At 32.6% G+C, this 20,448-nt stretch overlaps 2 protein-coding genes across 2 annotated transcripts in view; both read left to right on the plus strand.

The window, feature by feature from the left end:
• The window catches only part of LOC146995912 (paired box pox-neuro protein-like), a 92,611-nt gene extending 87,874 nt beyond the window's left edge, over positions 1–4,737 (plus strand). The window contains exon 4 of the mRNA XM_085823007.1: positions 4,481–4,737. Within this exon, the coding sequence (XP_085679133.1) occupies positions 4,481–4,717 (237 nt within the window). The 3' untranslated portion in view covers positions 4,718–4,737. The remainder of the gene's footprint in view (positions 1–4,480) is intronic.
• A 3,298-nt stretch (positions 4,738–8,035) lies between these two features.
• On the plus strand, positions 8,036–11,654 carry LOC118193952 (uncharacterized). Its single transcript, XM_085823008.1, has 3 exons — positions 8,036–8,060; positions 9,362–9,733; positions 11,368–11,654. The coding sequence occupies exons 1-3, from the start codon at positions 8,036–8,038 to the stop codon at positions 11,652–11,654; spliced, it is 684 nt and encodes a 227-aa protein (XP_085679134.1).
• Positions 11,655–20,448: the final 8,794 nt, after the last annotated feature.

The raw sequence follows: 20,448 nt of genomic DNA on the forward strand, positions 1-20,448 counted from the left end.
TTTCTAAGGTAATTTGACACAAAGTTGTTCTTTTCCTGAAATGACATGTCATTTGTTTTCCATTTTTCAATTCTACGACTCAAATTATGCCCAACTGCGAAGTTTTGTAAAAATCGCACGAGTAGTTTTTAAAAATTAGCTCTCAAAACAGTTCCTCAATGTTATGTATATATATATATTTATTAATATATCTTCTTTTATTAAACTTATTTGATTCTTCCTTTCATATTGCGAAATTTAGGTTAATTCCAAATAAAATTCGTCCATTTTTTATGATTTATTTTTAAAATTCGTATTTTTAAATAATGTTTATGAATTTTTCGAAAATATTTTTGAATTATAACCTATAAAAGTTTTGCCATCATCTTAAAATAGATGTATTTCTAAGCATATCTGCAAAACACTAAAAGTTTTTTATTCAAACCTAAAGATTTCCTAAGATATACATGAATTTGCATTGTGACGCGTTTAGAAATTTGGCGTAATTATAAGCGATAATAACGACAATGTGGTTTATGCCCTTTGTTAAAATTATTTAAAAGTATGAATGATGACTTTTTTTCCCGCTCGTGGACAGGAAAATAGGTTGCTATAAAGTAAGAAGTTCGCCAAATGAATTATTCTCGGGTCAAACTGAAAAAAAACGCGCAACGATAAATTTTTAAATTTCTCCACAAATTTCTCACCAAAATTTAACATCTAAGCATAATTTGAGCCGTAGAATCGAAATATGAAAAAAGATTTGTATGTTATTTCATCCAAAGTCCGATTTTGTGTCAAAATACCTATGTTAGAACAATGCTATATATAAATCAAGTCGCGCTTTTGAAACATGGAAAGCGCAGTTTGAATTTTTCTCAATCGGCCCAGTGGAATGTAGAACTGTCCCCCCTTTTTTTCCTTCCCCCTTTTTTATGCTCCTCTAATTAAAAAATATAAACAAATAATAAAGCTTGTTAATATATATCGAATTAAATGAAGTTATTTCAAGTGGAACTAAATCATAACAAACAGCTTTTTTGATTTCTGACAAATAGATGTTTTAAATAAATACTTTAGCTATTAAGTTGTCCATCATTACTATTAGATTGTCACCAATTTCTAACGGTCCTATGCGACCATTAGAAATTGGTGTTTAATCAAATGAATTTCTTTTGAATATTATATCTGATTAACTTATTTCAGCATTTTCAAAAATATGAGAAATTACTCTAATATTTGCTGAAACTGTTACAATAACGAAAGCATTCCGAGCATGCAGAACCTTAAATATCATCGAATTGGTTTTGGGCAAATTGAAAACCTAAGAGATGATCATGTAGTTAAAAAAAATCCTATCTGTACCTGAAGAAGTTTAAATCTGATTTATAAACAGAATTTGACAGATTAAGGAATCTTGATATTTGCAGACTGGACTGTTATATATATAAATACTTTGATAGATACAAAATTGGTACAAACAAAGGATGCATCTCTGTATGCATAACATTAATTATAACGGCAACTAAGTTTAAGATTCAAATATCTTCAGGAGGCCGAATTGAGCTTTGTGAACGACACGGTGTAACGATTATAAGTTTGAGTTTCTTTTGTGTAGCTGTAACAGACACTGTAACAGATTGTGTCAACAATAAATTTACATCATTTCAACAATAGAAATTACAAAATTTATATCTCTCACATATTTTTCAATTAAGATGTAATACAGATTTGGGAGATAAGGAATATGTAAGACAAAATACTAATTTTAGATTTTAATAGCCTCTTAAGTCTCCTTTTTAATTTGATTTTTCCCGTTACCCTAAACATAGGATAGTAATAAGTCTTCCTCAAGTGTGAGGTTCCAAAACTAAATTTTGTCATTTAATTCGTATATAACGCTATCGATGTGTAAGTACTTAATAACAAGAAGAGTAAATCTGAAGTCTTTTACTCAATAGCTACGAAAAGTATTCAAATCACAATTTGTAACCAACCAATAGTAGAACATTTCATTACTGTAATTTCGCTTCTGACGCATGCTCTTGATCAACGAACATTTTATGAGTCGCGTTCTCTTCATATGCTGTTATGCTATAATTACTATGTGAATGCATTGTTATAGTTAGAGGACATTGAGCCTGCGAGTTGAGCCAATTCAGCTGTGTGAATAATATACCAAAAATGAAAAAATGTGTCAATAAGCCGTGACTACATCATATTTATAGACATATAGCTTTCATCATCTACGACTAAGTCAAAATTTTCGTAATATATACATCACTTTTTCTTTGATGGGATCTCCTTAAGACGAACCAGTGCCCACCAGTGACGAAATGGATAAAATAGCTGATCATTAAACGTGCGAAAGGATAGAATCCATCATAAAATATCTATGAAATCATGATTGAATGCAAAGACGTTTCTATGGTAATCATCACACGTAGTGGAAATGGGACCTTACTTTCAGGAATGTACTCCTTCCCTAGGTAGGTACGTCTGACGTGCTTTGCCATAATCAATAATGCAATGAAATCTATTTTGTACTTTCGGGAAAGATACCTAGTCTTAATTAAATAATATTTAAAATGCTTTTATTTTGTATATAACAAATCAAATTTCCTACATAATTTTTCTGTTGCTTTTCGACAACAGCAAATAAATATATACCTTTTGGGAAAATTGTAGAATTCGAAATGTTCCGAAATTTTAAAAAATGCAGTTCGATGCAAAATTTCCCTTTCAGAGGTTAACAAATTATGTGTTTTAAACTCGGAAAAACTGACGATTTCTTATATATGAACAACATATTTTCTTTAGTTTTCGTTTACTTATTTTGCTTTATTTTCATATATTTGGTTATTTATTGTTAAGAAATTGCCTTATTTCATCTATTTATTGAAAGTTATGAAGAGAAAAACTGCTAATTTGCTGCAGCAAACCTTAAACCAATGCACATATTTATTTTTGTACAAAAGAAAGTAGCAAACTGTTTAAAAAATATTATATTCTATTGTAGTTGCATATCAAAAATAGTTGATTATGCATGTACTTGCAGTGTCCGTAAATAATTGTTTCTAGAATGTACTATTATGATTTCCAGGTCTGACCATTTCAGCAAAATGAGAGCGTTAAATTTTTCAGAAATTTCATAAATGATATTTATCAATCTTTTTAATGATAAACAAAATATTAATACAAATAATTATTACCTTACATTATTAACAAGCATTGTTTTTTTTAATTTTATTTTTTAAAGAGAAAAATCTTATCATTTTTGAGTTTTAAAATCAGAATCTGAAGTTCAGTACTTTAATGGAGACAATTCCGTATTTTCTGCGTTCACGTCATAAGGTATTTCTCCCACCCTTTTGGCGTGCCTTCGTGGTGTGGTGGTCTGCACGCTGGGCGCGTATTCCAGAGGTCCGCGATTCGATTCCTGGCGAAGGCGTACGCTCATTTTTCAATTCTCCTGCATCTAAAAATATACCTGATGTCTCTACAGTGGCGCCCGAACTTAAAGGTTTGTGGACGATGATTCTCCTCACCCAGTATTTGGCTATTGGGTCCATTAGCCAGTAGCGCTTTGGGAGGGGGAGTATATAAAGTATTTCGTCCGCCTTCCTAGCATGTCTTCGTGGTGTGGTGGTGTGCACGCTGGGTGCCAATTCCAGAGGTTCGCGGCTCGATTCCAGGCGAAGGTGTTGCTCATTTTTCAATCTCTCTTGCTTCCCAAAAAATCCTAATGTCTCTACAGTGGCGCCTGAACTAAAAGGGTGGTGGATGATGACTCTCCACACCCAAGATTTGGCGATTGGGTCTGCTAAAAACCCCAGTTGCCCTTTAAAAGGGGGAAGTATATAGGGTATTACTCCCACCTTCTTGGCGTGCCTTCGTTGTGTGGTGGTCTGCAAGCTGGGCGCATATTCCAGAGGTTCGCAGCTCGATTCCCAGCGAAGGTGTTGCTCATTTTTCAATTCTCTTTCTTCCAAAAATATACCTAATGTCTCTACAGTGGTTTCCGAACTAAAAGGGTTGTGCTTGGTGATTCTCCTAACCCAGTATTTGGCGATTGGGTTCCCTAAAAACCCCAGTTGCCCTTTAAAAGGAAGAGTATATAAGGTATTTCTCCCGCCTTCTTGGCATGCCTTCCTGCTGTAGTGGTCTGCACGCTGGGCGCGTATTCCAGAGGTCCGCGGTTCAATTCTCGGCGAAGGCATTTGCTCATTTTTCATTTCTCCGGCTCTTCCAATTAACCTAATGTCTCTACAACATAATTTCCTTTTTCTATGCTGAATACTGGGAGTTCGACCAAGTCGATCCAAAACAAAAAGATTGATTTATTTAAAAAAAACTGTAAGCAATTATTTCTGCATTATCTAATCATTATGTATTTCACTGAAATTTTTATTACACTAACATCATCCTACGCTAGCTTTATTTAACATCGTTGTAATTTTTGTACGCTCAGAAAACATACTAAATCTCTATTTTTCTGCAGCAAGTGGCTACTCCTCACGTTGTGCGAAAAATTCTCCGTTACAAACAAGAGAATCCATCCATCTTCGCATGGGAAATACGAGACCTACTGAGAAATCAGCGAGTGTGCGATGAACAGTCCATTCCCAGCGTATCATCCATCAACAGAATTCTCAGGAACAGCGGACATGTTGTCTTAGATGACGCTATCACATCAAATGGTCAGTTATCCTCCATTTCAATACCTTATTCCCATTAAAACCGTAAATGAATAAATAAATAGTCATATTTATTTAGCTTGAATCTTTAAGCAAATTACTTTGATGAAGAACTTTATAAAAGGCTCTTCCAAGAGCTGGTTGAGCCGATAATCTCGTTTATGGAAAAGTCAGAATTTATCCTGACAAGTTTAAAATAATAGTCAATGAACGTATAAAGTATTTTCTCCCTCCTTTCCAAGTGTCTTCGTTGTGTAACTGGATAGCACGTCCGACGCGTTAATCGAGAGATCCACAGTTCAAATTTCAGCTAGGATATTACACATTTTTCACGTTTCTTGCTTCAAAAAAATCTTATGACTCTACAAGTGGACACGAACTAAAAGGTGGTGAATGATAATTCATCACCAACAGGATTTTGCCATTGGGTCTCCTCATACCTAGGCGCCCTTTAAAAGGGTTGTGTATGAGAAATATTTTCTCCCTTCTTTCGGCATGCCTTCATTATGTAACTGAGCCTGCATCGGAAGATTCGATCGGAAACGGAAGGTCTGCAGTTCGAAACCTGCGGAGGGTAGTGCATATTTTTCACGTATCCTGCTTCAAAGAAAACCTAATGATTCTACAAAGGATGTAAACACAAATGCAGAAAGCCATTTCATTTGTCACAAGCAGTTTATAGATACATTCAGAAAAAGGGACTAATAATAGTCTATGGTACTAAGCTTCGACTTTTTAATAAGACGTATTCTTTTCGAATGATGCTTAGTTATCCCATGATTTTAGAAAAACCTTTGTGCATAGAGAATATGGAACAGAAATGAAAGAAATGCAGGAACTCAAAGATAGCCGCTGTTGTTTACACGCGCAATCTGGTCTGTCTCTGAAAACTTTCTTCCACTATAACCCAAAATAACGCGGAAGCATGGTATTGACGATTGGAAAAATTAACTGGCCAATTTCATGTAGGAATTATTAAATAATTAAGGAAATTTTAAAAGAGTAAAATCATATCAAAAGTGAAACTGAGGAGACTGTCAGAGGAGAATTAGTTAATAAGAAAAGGGAACGAGAATAGAGAAACCAGGATACCGAAAATTATTTATGACAGGCAGAACAGAAAGGCATTTGAATTTATATGAAGAAATGTACACTACTTCTTTTCAACCTGTTTTATTATTTTTAATATTATGCCATATATTACTTTCTTTCTAAACTATTTTATTATTTGTATACTACATGATGTACTAAAATTATTTTTTAACTCGCTTTATTATTTGCGTAGAGTATCACGTATGCATGTACAATTCATATTTTTTCTAACATTTAATAAAACAAAAAATTACATGCGTGCCCATACACCTCTTTATTGTGACCTTGGAAGCGGCCTTTGGCCGGCTGAGTATGGACGTTTTTTTATTAAAATAACGTGGCATATTTGTATGGCATAAAGGACAGGTCGGCCAAATAAGCTGTCGGCCGATACTTCGCTTAAATGTTCTGTTGGCTCAATGGACCTTCTGCTAGATGGATTGGTCGGTTAAGTGTCTTGTTTTCTAAGGGGTTGTCAAGTATCATTCCTAATATGTTGTACCTCAGTCCATAACCAATTAAGTTATCTTGAAATAACATCGGCAAGGTTAATGCAATAAAAATTTCGGAAACCCAGAAAATACAATAAAATAAAATACATTAAAATTGCAACACCATGAAGGAAAGAAAATACAAAAAAGATATTTACTGTACGCAAACAGTATGGCAGGAAGATAAAGTGGTTAAATTTGCAAGCAGTTTGGGGGTTTACAGAGGTGCAAAATTAGTAGAAATAACTGCCAACCTTGTTATCTAAAACGGCCCTTACCTAGTTAGGCATGAAGTCGAACTGGGCAACTCATTCCATGCTGCTTCAAGTCTATGCCACACTTCATCAACCGTATTAGCTGGAGAGGGGTGGCAAGCAAGTCTCTCAGCAACCTATAACTAGATGTTTTTCAATGGGTAACAGATCTGGAAACTGTGCAGGCCAGGTTACAGGTTACGGAGGACGGGGACGCCTGGTGTTTAACATAGGTAAACAGGCGTATGTCCCGCACCCTCCACTATCTAGAAACATCAACTTCCTGGAGCCCCAGGAGGCTGCACCGGGAGTTCATTTGGATCTTAAATAAATTTGTTACATGGCCATACAGGGGCTATAACTGATGTAATACATTGTGTGGGAACGTAGTACATATGTTATATATAAAAATTACAAACAGCCGTTACATAAAACACATTAATATGCACATTAAAATTAATTAAAATATGACATGGAACACATAATGCACAAATTACACACATAAATAAATAAATAAATAAATAAATAAATAAACACAAAGAGGAAAAAAAAACATATCACATATAAACAAAGACTATTAAAAATTCAATATACATAATGCGCTGTGCATAATGCAATACGGGAATGCGTTTAAGTGATATATAACATATTGATATGCATATACTACGGGTTACTTATGTTAAAGGTTGTGCAGTATGCAAGTACATAGTTTATGCGAAATACATAGTACAAAAGAGAAAATTAAATAAATGCAGATTACATGGTGTACATAATACAGATTGCAAGTACATAATGCAGATAATACAGATAAACAACATACATACAGAATACATAGTACTTTGTGCGTAGGACAATAGTGTTACATGATACGTGGGATTACTTAAAACTATTTAATATACTATACATGATACATATCTTTTGGAGGTGCATAATGCGCAATACAAATAAACTACATACATACAGGATACATAGTGCACTGTGAGTAGGACAATACTGGTACATAATACTTAGGATTATTTAATACTGATTAATATACCATACACAATACTGATTTTTATGGAGATATTACGCTTAATTTGATATGCAGATAGTGATTGACATAGATTATGCACAGTACATAATGCAGATTGTTAAACATAATACAGATCTTACATAATACATGATACAGGTCGCAGATACATTATAGTCACCTACACTGTGTGTGATACAGGTACATACTTCATAATACAAATTGAGGGTTATGCTCGTTACATAATACAGATTGTTATAGAATTAATATGCTTAATTTGAAATGCAGATATTGATTGACTTAACTGTGCAGGCCAGGGCAGAGTTTAAATACTCTGTTTATCAAGGAAAGTTAGAACACGACGTTCAACATGTGGTCTTGCATTATCTTGTTGGATGATGGCGTTTGGCAGGCCTCGAAGGTAGGGTCACTGGACGTAAGATAACAGAATCGTACCGATCTGCGTTCAAATTGCCGTCGATCCGAACTAGAGATGTGCTTGTCGTGCACCCAATGGTTGCTCAAACCATTACACCAGGTGCAGGGCCCCTATGCCGATGTCGAATGCAAGCAGGCGACCTGCGGTCTCTTCGGAACCTCCAGACACGTATACAGCCATCAGAATACTGCACGAAGAACCGGGACTCGTCTGAAAAGACGATGTTGTGTCATTCCTGTGTCCAGCTTTCTCATATGGCGCACCAGAGTCGCCGTCTCTCTCTATGCTGCATTGTAAAGGGAAGCCAAAGCCAATGGTCGTCGTGTTGATATTCCACGCGGCTGCAAGCGTTGACGCACCTTACGATCGGATTGTAGGCGTGCTGCAAACATGCCCATTTCCTGACTAATGGCCCGTAATGTGGTTGTACGGTTTTCTAAGGCTGATCTCACAATATGTCTGTTCTCTCGGACGCTAGTCACAGGAAGGCGTTGAGATCCTGCGTGCAGTTTAATATGACGCTCAGCAATCCATTGATTCATAGTCGCATGACAGTGTTTGGATGTTGACCTTTGCAACGAGCGATATCACGGAACGATAATCCACACTCTTAACAGGTAACGATCCTACCTTTATTGCATTCCGACACTTGCTGGTAAGCATTTCTTTTTATTATTCGAGACACAGCACGATATTCTGAGCAAACTCCGGCCTTATAAAGCGCTTTCCGAATGAGGAATCCACTACACAGCTCTTTCTTATGCAGATATTCAGATATCGTTTGTCCCTCCTGCATCGTCTAAATGGGCTGAAATACTAATCATTTGAATATTCCAACCTCTTCTTCCTTTCATGTGATTTTGACGTTCGTTAAATAATTTCTTCCTGATGTTGCAGGTTTAATGGCCAACAGTGTACTTAATATAAAGATAAATAAATTAGATCAGGTTACATCTGGTTTAAGAGTTCGGAGACAAAATTTAAATGAAATTTAATATATGAATCATTGTATAACAAAACTAAAAACTTTAAATCTTTTCACGACCCAGGAAACACTGGCATACTGTTCAATTAATGGGTCACAATTCACACTTTAAAAGTCACTGCTTTAGAAGGGAAAATTTCCTGGATTATAGTAATCTCCAGTAGAAAATAATTTGATAGATTTCTGTGTCATATCAGACATATTACGCTTGTATTATAAAATAACTATTATTAAAGAATGCGATAAGTAGTTTTCTCTGAGTTTTATTTATCTGATAATACTTCTGTGCATTTTGCAGCTTAGAGGTTTTTGAATTTTACATTAATTTCTCTCCCACCGAACCTCATCGAGTTGAATTTAGGTGGCCTTCGTTTAAATTAAATCATAATTTAAAATCATTTCTTACTTACTTTAGGTGCTCAGCCGCCGAGCTTGAACCCGGTGCCAACGTGCTATACATCTCCTTATTTATTACCAGAATCTCCACTGCTTTCGACTTCTGCTACTGCACTGACAACGACACTGAGCAGACAAAGTAGTGTAGAAGTAGCACCCATTCACAGCGATGGCATCGTCATCGCAAATCCCGGGCCTTCTCGAAGTACAATAGAAGCTTCCCCTGATGCATCCCATTCCATCAAAATGAGTTCCTCACCTCAAAGAGCAGAGACCAAATCTGCTGGAGGTTATTCTATAGAAGAACTTCTTAAACCTACAAGGGGAAAAGTGAAAAGGAAAGAATCAGAATCTGACGATGACTGCGATCCTGAAATCAAAACAGCAATTGGTAAGTTATTAAACGTTTTTTTTTGTACATTTTATAGTTTTATGAGAAGCTAGAATGAATTTAAAGGTAATATATATTTCGGCTAATCTTTGGAATATGGTAACAGGTAGTTTGGCGATATTTTAGTAAGGCGATAAAGGTTACTAGCTAGGACTTTAGCAGTGCACATGGATAAAGTCAAGAGTGTGCGAAATGCCATTTTTTGTGCAATTCTGGGATGTTTTTTTTAAGTGAAAATAGGTCGACGTGTACATGGATACCGTGTATGTGCAATTCTTAAAAACGCTGCAAGCAGTTTGCGATTCTGCACTTTATCCCAATTTCGCACCTAATCTTCGTCATGATTAAGCATTTTTGTTCCATAAAAGTTCTAGTATAAGCGTAATTCGGCTATCAGATTGTCGGAAAAAATGTTGAGTAAAAAAAAAAAAAAAAAAAAAAAAAAAAAAAAAAAAAAAAAAAAAAAAAGCCTTTACTTCGTGAAAACAAAATGGCGTCCAAAACAAAACTAGCAGGTTGCTTGTAGCAGGGTTGGTCGCCAAATTTTCGCAAAAAAAATTCGAACCATAATTCGAAGATTAACCTATATTTCTAAATAAAAATGAAATTTAAGAGTAATTTGAAAACTTTATTTATTTATTATCTGAAGAAATTCGACCCTGTAATGTATGTTCGTAACATCGGAGTTAACTTCAGGATTTCTCAATTAATTAATTGAAATCTATCATGATAATAAAAAGAATTAAGTTAACAAAAAGAATTGTGCCAAAAGAATTAAAGGAAATTTTTCTTAACTAAGCAAACTGATGCTTCCCTTAAGTAGTGAACCATAATATTCACTCCTCTGAGCTAAAAAATGACATATAAGTATTTACACCCTTTTATGTTCTGAAAACAATATTAAGATTTTTAAATGCATTAAACCGGAGCTACGGTACATGATTTTCTTTGAAATCCGCATTTATCTAACTTTCTTAATGCACAAAATATTTTTTCCAAAAATGAGATGTGAATCAATCCTTTTCACAAAATTGGTCCAATTGTATGCTACTTGGAGCGGTTTGTGAAAAGGTTCGGCTGGCATAATTTTATGTGATTTTTGTAAAGATTCGTGATTGTGGTATTTACTTAATCAAGCGGATGTTTAAATGTTTGCTTTCAAGGTATTTAGACAACCCTGCTTTCGAAGTATGTTTTACTGCTCGCTTGCTTTTCAATGCCTTCCTAGATCTAACGCTGAATGTTATAACTCACCACTGAGCGGTAAACAGCGGCTTAATCCCTGAGTGGCATGACCGCCTTTATCCGGTCATGAGATGTTTTGGTCTGTTGGTATATATTAGTTTATAAATTTCAAATATTTTGCTTTTTCACGTTCTTTAATGATGTCAATACCATCGTAATGAATGGAGTTAAGGAAAATGGAGATTAAAATAAGAAATTATACAAATTAACTATTAAATGTGGTTTCAGTACAGGTGTTTACGAGCAGATCCAAAAATACGTACCACTCAGAGGGAATTTTGTCGTTAAATCGATGCGAGTGATTTTGTGCAAACAAATGATTAAGTAAAATGTACTATAATTTATGAGTGCTATTTCTGCCATGTTGACAGCCTATCTATTTTTAATAGGAGCACCTGCAGCGAAGGCTGCCCGGCTTCAGATTCCTGAGGTACTTCCTGCAGAGCTGAATGCACCTCTTCTGACCAGACCTTCTCTTCTTAATGCTAGTAATTCTCAGCTCCACTGCTGGACACCGACTGCCGGCGGGTCCGGACTGTCTGCCTTCTCCTTCCCACGATTTGTACCTGGGGTTGTCACATTTCCCTGTCCTTACTTTCCATCACCGTCTTTACCCCACAATCCAAGTATCTATCCCTCTGTGTATGCTCTTAGAAAAGAATTTCCAAATAAATGAATTTTCAAAGTTACTCGAAAACTTTATTTATGTATTACCTGAAAAATTTTGAGCATGTAATATATATCATTGATATCTGAGTAAATGCCATCATTTTTCAGTCAATTACTGAAATCTGTCATCACAACAGAATTTCGATCATTCCAGCGCTCCAGTTATCCAAATATCGCAGTTTCATGGTCAGACTGCATATAAGAGGTATTTAGAAAGAAATTGTTACAAAGAATGTTAGAATATGATAATGAATATCGGGAAGGCAAACTGTCTGGTACGAAGGAGATCGAAAGAAATTTGAATCATATGGAAAATGAAATTAAATGAATGATTAAATGGCAGTATATATGGTTCTGAATACCTAAATAATAAGATTATATCATATGTTTAAGATGAACAAAAATGATGTAACGAAATCGAAAGAAAGGAAAATGACTATTAGCCACTCAAGCTCAAATTAAGGTAAAAATTAAATTACTGAATGGTTGAATGGCCGTATGTAGGATCCTGAATACCAAATTATGATGAATTATATCATCTGTTCAAGTCTGACAAGAAACGATAAACGAAACCAAAGAGAAATTAAAATAATTATTATTATAAAATGGTTCAGGCTCATCAAACATTGGAACTTTATGACTGTAGCGACAAGAGAACCAAACTCAACTTTTAAGCTTAAAAAGAACTCGAAATATAGTGTTATGTGAAAAAGCATGTGATAAATTTTGAGAAAAAGAGAAAGGTGAGAAAAGGAGAGAGAAAAAAAATGCTTCAAGTGTTTCACTATTAATCGGAAAGTGCGATAAATTCAGCCAGGATATTATATATTATTATATGTATTTTAACAGGGGTACAACACAAAAGCATGCATGAGAATTGCTACAAATCCTTACACTCTTCTCTTCTTAAAAGAAGAATGGAAGACGCAGGAGACTTAATCAATCAAATCCATGGGCTGGCTAGTTAGTGACTAGCTATCATCACCGTACTTTAATTTAGCCCCATTTATACAGATTTTAGGTTTTCAGGAAAAGATCGACTCAAGTGTCTCACAGATTCGAACAACGGACTTTTTCCAATTGGCATCTGATCGTACTAACCTCTCTCACTTCGAAGGCATATATGGAGGACTGTGCTTACACTGTCTCGTCTAAATTTGGAATTTTTACTTGTTCAAATCGGATTACATTCTGACAAATTAGACAATAGACAGGACTTTCGTGCTATAAGAGCTTGGCGAAAGTTTATCGGACTGAAGCCATCAAATGATAAAATAAAAGCAAGAACAGACTTATCTACAATTTATTTGTATTTTGTTTCGAGTTGAAATAGAAATCCGGTTATCTGGACTTCCAAATATCCGAATTACTGCCTAATAGAATTGTTTGTTCTTATCGAATTACTGCCTATTCGAATTGTTTGCTGTCAAGTAAAATTAAGTTTGTTGCTAATTTACTTAAGTGCTTCTAATTCTTCCCTCATTTCATTGATGTAAAAGAATTATAAAGTGCGTATTTTTCCGAAGCTATTACATTAATTTCTATGGATTAAAATACAAAATTGTACTTTTGAAATTTTTCATGAACATTTGTTAGAAACTATACTTTGTTAGAAATTAAAAGGGTAAAATTTTAACAATATTCATTATATTTTTTAATAACAATTTCATTATTTTATTACTGTAAGTAAAATCAAAGTTTCTTTATCTTTAACTTAAAGGAAATATTTTTTTTAATGACAAGTAAAAAGCATTTCCTTCTGGAAACTAAGGCAACTTTATTAAGGCAACCTTTAACTTTAAGCTCTAAATAAGTGTAAAATTAATTTCATTACTTTATATTAAATACAAAAATTAAATTTCACTTCCTTGCAATTCAATAAATACTAGTTGATCTATACAGAAAAAACAAGCAAATTATCTGGAGCTTCCGAAAATGCAAACAGGCTGCGGTCCTACATAGTTTGGAAACATTGAGTTCTATTGTATTCCTAACCTTGTAAAACAAATAACATTTAAAGAATCGCCTCTAATTGAATGAATGACTTTTCTCACTTTTGTTAAGATAAAGTTTAAAAGAGCCTTCATCTTTCACTCTTTCAATACACTTTATTGCTATAAATTCAAAACATTGCCTTCGAAATGCCAGTCTTAACCGTGCACATAATATATATAGTATATATGCGGAGAAATAATAGGTGAAAACGGAGGTCGAGGAGTTAATTTTGTTGAAATTCTGGTCAGGAATTCTCGAGTAATAACACTGCGAACTACAGCATTATCATAATGCAAAATCTGTGAATTACCTGACTAGATTTCGAGTTGTTATTGGTGAGTTGCTTTATGCAAATGCTGCAAAAAACTCAGAAATTGGTTGTTAAAAATTAGGCTAGTTGGCAGAAATTCAAAACGCACAGTATCAAGACAATCGAAACATAACCTTTGATGAGTTTTGCTCGACCTTTAACATGGTCCTTCCTATCTGCCCTTACCTTTCGAGCACTAAATCAACTCATATGCTTTTGTATTAAAAGCATAGATCAGTGTTTTTTAATGCGTTTTAAGAAGGACTGGCCTTGCCAAATGAGGCCGCTAGAACACATTATTTTTCTTAGGACAATTTGAAAAGCAAGAGCCCAAGAAAAATACTCTTTTAAAATTAGTTCTTGTTCAACAAACAATGGTTCTTATTCAATAAATCTCTAATTATTAATTGACTATCACTAAGTATCAAATCTCTGACACGAGTGATAACCTGTTCATTGGTTTAAGTTGGTGATCTATCGAAGCGTGATTCATATTTGATGTTCTAGCTCCCTTCGTTAAGCATTTTGTATTAAATTTTTTTTGATAAAATGTTTTAATAAAATGCAACATTTTAAAATTCTCCAGTAGATAATCCATTGTAAAAATAAAATAAAATGCATATTCTTTCCGCGATTATCTTCGCCGTTTGGAAAATTTCTTAAACAAAAATTATTAAGAATAAATTATATTAAAATAAAATACAAATTATTGAAGAAATATCACTAGATACTGCTGAAAACTACAAAAACTTTGCAAGCGGTTTCTTATAAGTAAATATTTCAAACAAATAATTCCCCATTCATTTCAAACGCAGTACTATACATTTCCTTGGGCATCACTATCACAGTTCAAGCCAAACCAAAGAACTCTAGTACTTCAAATTTTTATATTCAAAGGACATTCTTCGCAGTTTATAAATGCATTTGAGACGATGAGTAAGAATAAAGCAGAAAAACTTCTCAGCGAATTTTAATCAAACATACACAGTATATTTAAAGGAAATGCAATTTCTTATTTTGGTAAAAGGAAACGTTAACATTTCCTTTAATAAGCATCTAGAGTCTATATATCTAACTTCTGAGTGAGAACTGTAAGAGTAGTAACTGCACAGGAGAAGGCTTAAATGTACCCATTATTAATTCTTTACCATGGTCAACTCGACGCTAACATACTACGCCTCCCTTCGGCGGTAACTGAAATCACAGAACTAAATTAAAAATTCGAGGACATGTACAAGTAGTAGAACTAAGTTACAGGGTTCACATATTCCTGTTTTTTAAACCCGCGTCGAAACTAGCTGCAGCAAGTGAATGCAATTAAGCCACGTAAATCAGCAATAACTCACGCAACGGAGGTGACGGCAATAACTAACTATCTCTAAATTTTCTACTGAATCTCGGTTTTAAAACTCTTTCTTCACAAGGTAGAATTTAAATTCATTCATGCACGCTACCAAATTTAAATATTCTGGCATTAATAATTAGGGGAATGACGGCTTATAGAAAAGTTTAAAATTAAACTTTAAAATAAATATAAATCCCTCCAAACAATAGGATTTCCTTTAAATAGGATATTTACGCGCTAAAAGTTTATCTTAACTAAAATTTAAAAAGTTAAAGTTTATCTAAGAGCTTCAACGAAGGGAAATTAAATTTCCCTTCGTTATTAGTAAAAATTATTACGCGTGTTTTTTTCTCATTTATCCAAATGCTGAATCTTCCGTAAATTTTAAGTAATTTCGACAAAGCTTTTAAGATTACAATTTTGTAAAACATTTTTTAAAAGTCAGTCAAGATTCAAGATGTAATGTTACCCAAAATATCTTTTTACAATAAGAGAAAGTAATTGATTTTATGGTAACAGTAAAAAGTTATAGATGTGAATATAAAATTCCCTATCATCTTTACAAGTAAAAAATAATGAATTAATTATAATAACTTATGTTTAGAGGTATCCTTTTTTTCTCTCGCAACTTTAAATAATGTCTGTTGACTAAAGTTGATGCATTCGAAAACCGTTTTAAGTGGATTAATTGTTAAAAGAGATAATTTGCTTGATTTCCTTTACTACAAACGAAAACAAATAAAAAGTATGATGTAGAAGTTGTAAAATGTATTCGAATTTCAATAAATCGACTAGAAAAAATTTCGAATAATCGAAAAATTGAGTCAAGACTTTCCACTGGAATTATTAAATAATTCACAAAACCCCAGAAAATGCAAACAACATTTGCATTAGTGCAAATATAGTGCAAATAACATCGTAGCATTTAAGATTTCCAGAGTCGTAGCTAGGGTTTTCAGCGCCCAGGGACAACTGAAGATTTCGCGCCCCCTATTGCTTGCCAAGGATGGAAAACATTTAATTCTAAGATGTCGTAACATCAGTTTGGCGCCCCTTGGATTCTGCGCCCGGGGACAGATGCCCCCTCTTGCCCCCCTCTAGCTACGCCGCTGAAGATTTCTATAAAAGAGAGCCTTTTGTAGCTATCTGATTTGTTGAAAAGAAATGTAAAGAAAATAATATCAAACCCTTTCGGTGAAAAAAGAATACTTCTTATCAAATATTTATATATAAATAAGAAATTAAATAATTATATATAAATAAGAAATTAAATAATTATATATAAATAAGAAATTAAATAATTATATATAAATAAGAAATTAAATAATTATATATAAATAAGAAATAAAGGGAAAAAAGAAATAATAATCAGTTTTTTTCTACGCTGGGGCAAAGCATCCACTCTGATATATGGAATATTTCTAATAATTGAATTTCAAGCTCTATACCTATTTCTCAGTACACTTTTAATCTAATATTACGCATTTATTTACTACTTAAAATATTACATCTATTTTTTAAATCGTTAATGTTATATTATGAATCGAAATAATTTTAACAGTTACTCTACTTTTCAAATATTGTAAATTTTATGAAAGTATAAATTATTAAAAGCTTTGCTTCTGGATTGTTTCTAACAAAAAAAATTTTTTTTTTCCTTTTTAGGCAAGTTATACAAATAAAATGAAAATTCTTCATTCCACATAAGTAGAACTCATTTTTTTTATTACATATGTATCTGCAGTGCAAATTTTTATACGAATAAGGTAGAATAAAGAAGGTGGCGTGTAAATATGTAGTTGCATCGTAGCCGACAGAACGCTTCTTTATTACACGAAACGTCTTAGAATTAATCAGATTTAGCTAAACTGGTACAGTCTTCTTAAATAACTACATTTCTACTTTTCACACTTTTATAATATAGTTGAAGTAAGAAAAAGAAGCGACAGACTACAAGCAAGAGCGTATTGCATTATTATACGCAGTATGCAACATATCTTCATTTTTATTATGCAGGTTAGCAAAGTTATAGCTCTATTTTATTCCTATTAGGGAATTAAGGTTTTGGTTCGCAAAATTTAACATTACTATTGTTTGAAAGACCTTTTTTGCATTATTCAAATCCATGCGTCACAAGCGTTGTATAAGAAGTCCGTTGTATAACAAGGATTAATTTTGAAATGAAGCAGTTCAAACAGTTTTATTCTAAGCGTGTTATTCTTGTGTTTATTGTAAGCGTGCTCATTCCAAGCATGTTTCAGAACAAAAAGGGAAGATAACCAAATAACAAAAGGATACCTAAGCAAACTTTTTGCAAAATGCTTAGAAATTTACATTATACTGATGAAAATGAATCGGGTAAGTGCTCAAAGTTAGCGCCCAAGAATCAATATACAAAGAAAATTCGTACATAATAATATAATTAACAGAAATTACCTAAATTCAGTTCAACAAAATCAAGTAAATATGAGAGAAAAAATATTCAAAAACATGAAAAGTACGCAAAATACAATACTGTATGCATCAATAAAATCTGCGTGTAAAACTAAAATTTAAAATTAATTTAAAAAAAAAATTCAAACTTATCATTACTAACATGTCTGGGATTATATTAGACTTATATGTACCTAAACTTTATAAACTTTTATGTGCGTGGGTAGGTATTATGAAAAAAGTTTAAAGTTTAAAAGTGTTAATTTTAGGCAATTAAGAAATGGCTTCGTCAGCAAGGGTGGAGGTAATTTTATCAGAATGCAAAGACATTAAGTAAACAGCCTTTCAACTCAAAGCTCATTCTATTTAAGCCAAAGTACAAGATACATTATTACATTATAGTGTCTTAATATTTTTGCACTGTAATAAACTTCATCCTTCAGCTTACGAGACTATTAAATCATTTATAATTAACAATTTATTTTCTATAATATATCTATTTAAAATTTTTTCATAACACAAATCCCGTACATTTAAATTTAAGTATTAGTAAGTTTAGCATGCTTCAGAAATTAATAATGAAAATACTTCTCATAATTTATTAACTTCCTTTATACACAGATTTTATTAAAACACATACTCTTGCATTTTGTACACAATGAGTGTTTCTGAAAATTCGTTTTTTCATTTTCCCTTTTTGTCAAATTGGTTTTATAATATCTGTTGATTTTATATATATAGATATATATGTAATATTTCTTAACTGAAATTTCCATTCACGTCAGATACTTAGACATAGATATGTGAGCTGCATTATTAATTAGATTAATGCAGTTTTGCACTTTTTAAGATACTCTTCATTTTATGATAAATTACTTAATTTAATTATTGTCAGTATTTATTATATATTGTACCCTTTGGCATAGAATAAAAAACTGCTGTACTCCATCCACATAATATTTCTGCAAATGGCAAGTTTGAAAACTCTATAAATTCACTGAGATAATTTTTTTTCTATACAGAATATTCATAACAAAAGGTATTTCAAATCGACAAACTACTTAATGCTGATCATTACAACATGTCGGTTAATATTCAAATGAATTGTTGCAACATTTTGATTAACACTCAAATCAGTAAATTACTTATTGTTGCAACATTTTGTTTCTTTCTGAGAATTGTTATGATAGCAAGAAAATCAGTTAAAAAAAGAAATAAAAGTGTTATTTTTATGCAAAAACTATACAGAATTCGTTCAGTATTAAGGGAAAAACAGTATTAAGGGTATATTAAGGGAAAAAAATTAAATCCAGTCACCGTATTTTATTAAATTTTTCTACCTCGTATACTGAAGCTTAAAATTTATGAGTGTTCTCTAGAAAGTTGTAGACTTGATATTAATGTCTGTTATTTGGTCTACATCGTTGAAATTTCACATTGCGGTCCTGCTTCAAAACAAGGCAACTTTTAAACACCATGAAAAAAATTTCATTTAGTCATACTTACATATTTTTTCATTATGCATTTTTTCTTGCTGTTTTGGTAGTTTCTTCCTGGAAGTTGCTCGCATATTTTAATCCAAGTTACTACAAAATATTTATGCAATTCTTATTTTGTCAGTAAACGTACGTATTCTTCGGAAGTTTTGAAAATAACTGATCTCTCAACTTATTCTATGTTTCAAATAACAGTAATTTATCAAAAGAAAAGCATTTTTGAGAAAAATCCAATTGAATTTGTATTTTGACTATACAGTAACATTTCTTATCATATTGAATTAGATATTTATTATATTCAACGCCTGCAGCTTTTCCTTTTTTTTTTTCTGTCTCATTAATACAGTTCAATCTTAAAGTTGACGATTTAACCAGCTGCTAATTGCTACTACTGCGAAGTACAATGAGTGTAGAAATACTAACCGTTTCATAGCAGGCATCAATAACAATAACTTAGATTTTTGATAATATTATACATAGAGCAGTAACTTTTTCTCGAGGGAAAAAAAGGCAAAATTCGCCGGGCGGTCACGGGTTAAATCTGCGAAACTTGAACTCATTATTTCACAATAAAATTCGAGGAAGGAATGTTTACCACAAATGTAGCAGTAACTCAAATAACTACTTAATAAATTGACAGGCAAAACGAGGTGGCTTTATTTAACTTTGGAAAGAACGTTTTTCGAGTTCCAGAAATCCAACAAAGCTTAGCGGGTTTAAAAATTCTGGTTTGGGTTTCGGAACAGTATTATTCTGCAGTGTATACTTTCAAAGGTGTAAAGGAGTAAAAATTCTTTAAATGTAAAAATAAATTAACACAAAAGTAACTATAAAAATAAAAGTAATAAGAAAATAATTCGAAATTTGAGTCTTTATTTGGTATTCGTCGGGGAAAAAAAATCTAATATTTTAAAATTTAGAAAGTCGGTTTAAACTGGCAATAATAATCGCAAACTACCATAAAAATACTGCCCTAATTTGAGATATTTATAAATGTTATGAATATTTCTCATAAAATTCGTTTCCTCTAGCCTATTAAAAATGGCTCATTTTTAAATATTTAACTTGTCAATCTAAACTTTCCTCAACATTAGCATATCAATTCAAATAAATAACCGAGGACAAAGATTAATTTTCCCCTAAGACACTTTTCATTATACTTTGAAATATTTAGAACATTTTAATTTAAATAACAAACAGGAAAATTCCTAAAATTGAATTT

The sequence above is a fragment of the Stegodyphus dumicola genome, chromosome 8 (genome assembly GCF_044657685.1).
Source record: "Stegodyphus dumicola isolate Sdum_Otavi_A_Nest chromosome 8, ASM4465768v1".
Taxonomy (NCBI): domain Eukaryota; kingdom Metazoa; phylum Arthropoda; class Arachnida; order Araneae; family Eresidae; genus Stegodyphus; species Stegodyphus dumicola.

Excerpts from the sequence above, each read along its gene's own strand:
- LOC118193952 (XM_085823008.1), top strand. The coding sequence starts at position 8,036 with ATGGTTGCTCAAACCATTACACCAG. Across the intron at positions 8,061-9,361 it reads TGCTCAAACCATTACACCAG|GTGCTCAGCCGCCGAGCTTG; the intron begins GTGCAGGGCCCC and ends TACTTACTTTAG. Across the intron at positions 9,734-11,367 it reads TGAAATCAAAACAGCAATTG|GAGCACCTGCAGCGAAGGCT; the intron begins GTAAGTTATTAA and ends TATTTTTAATAG.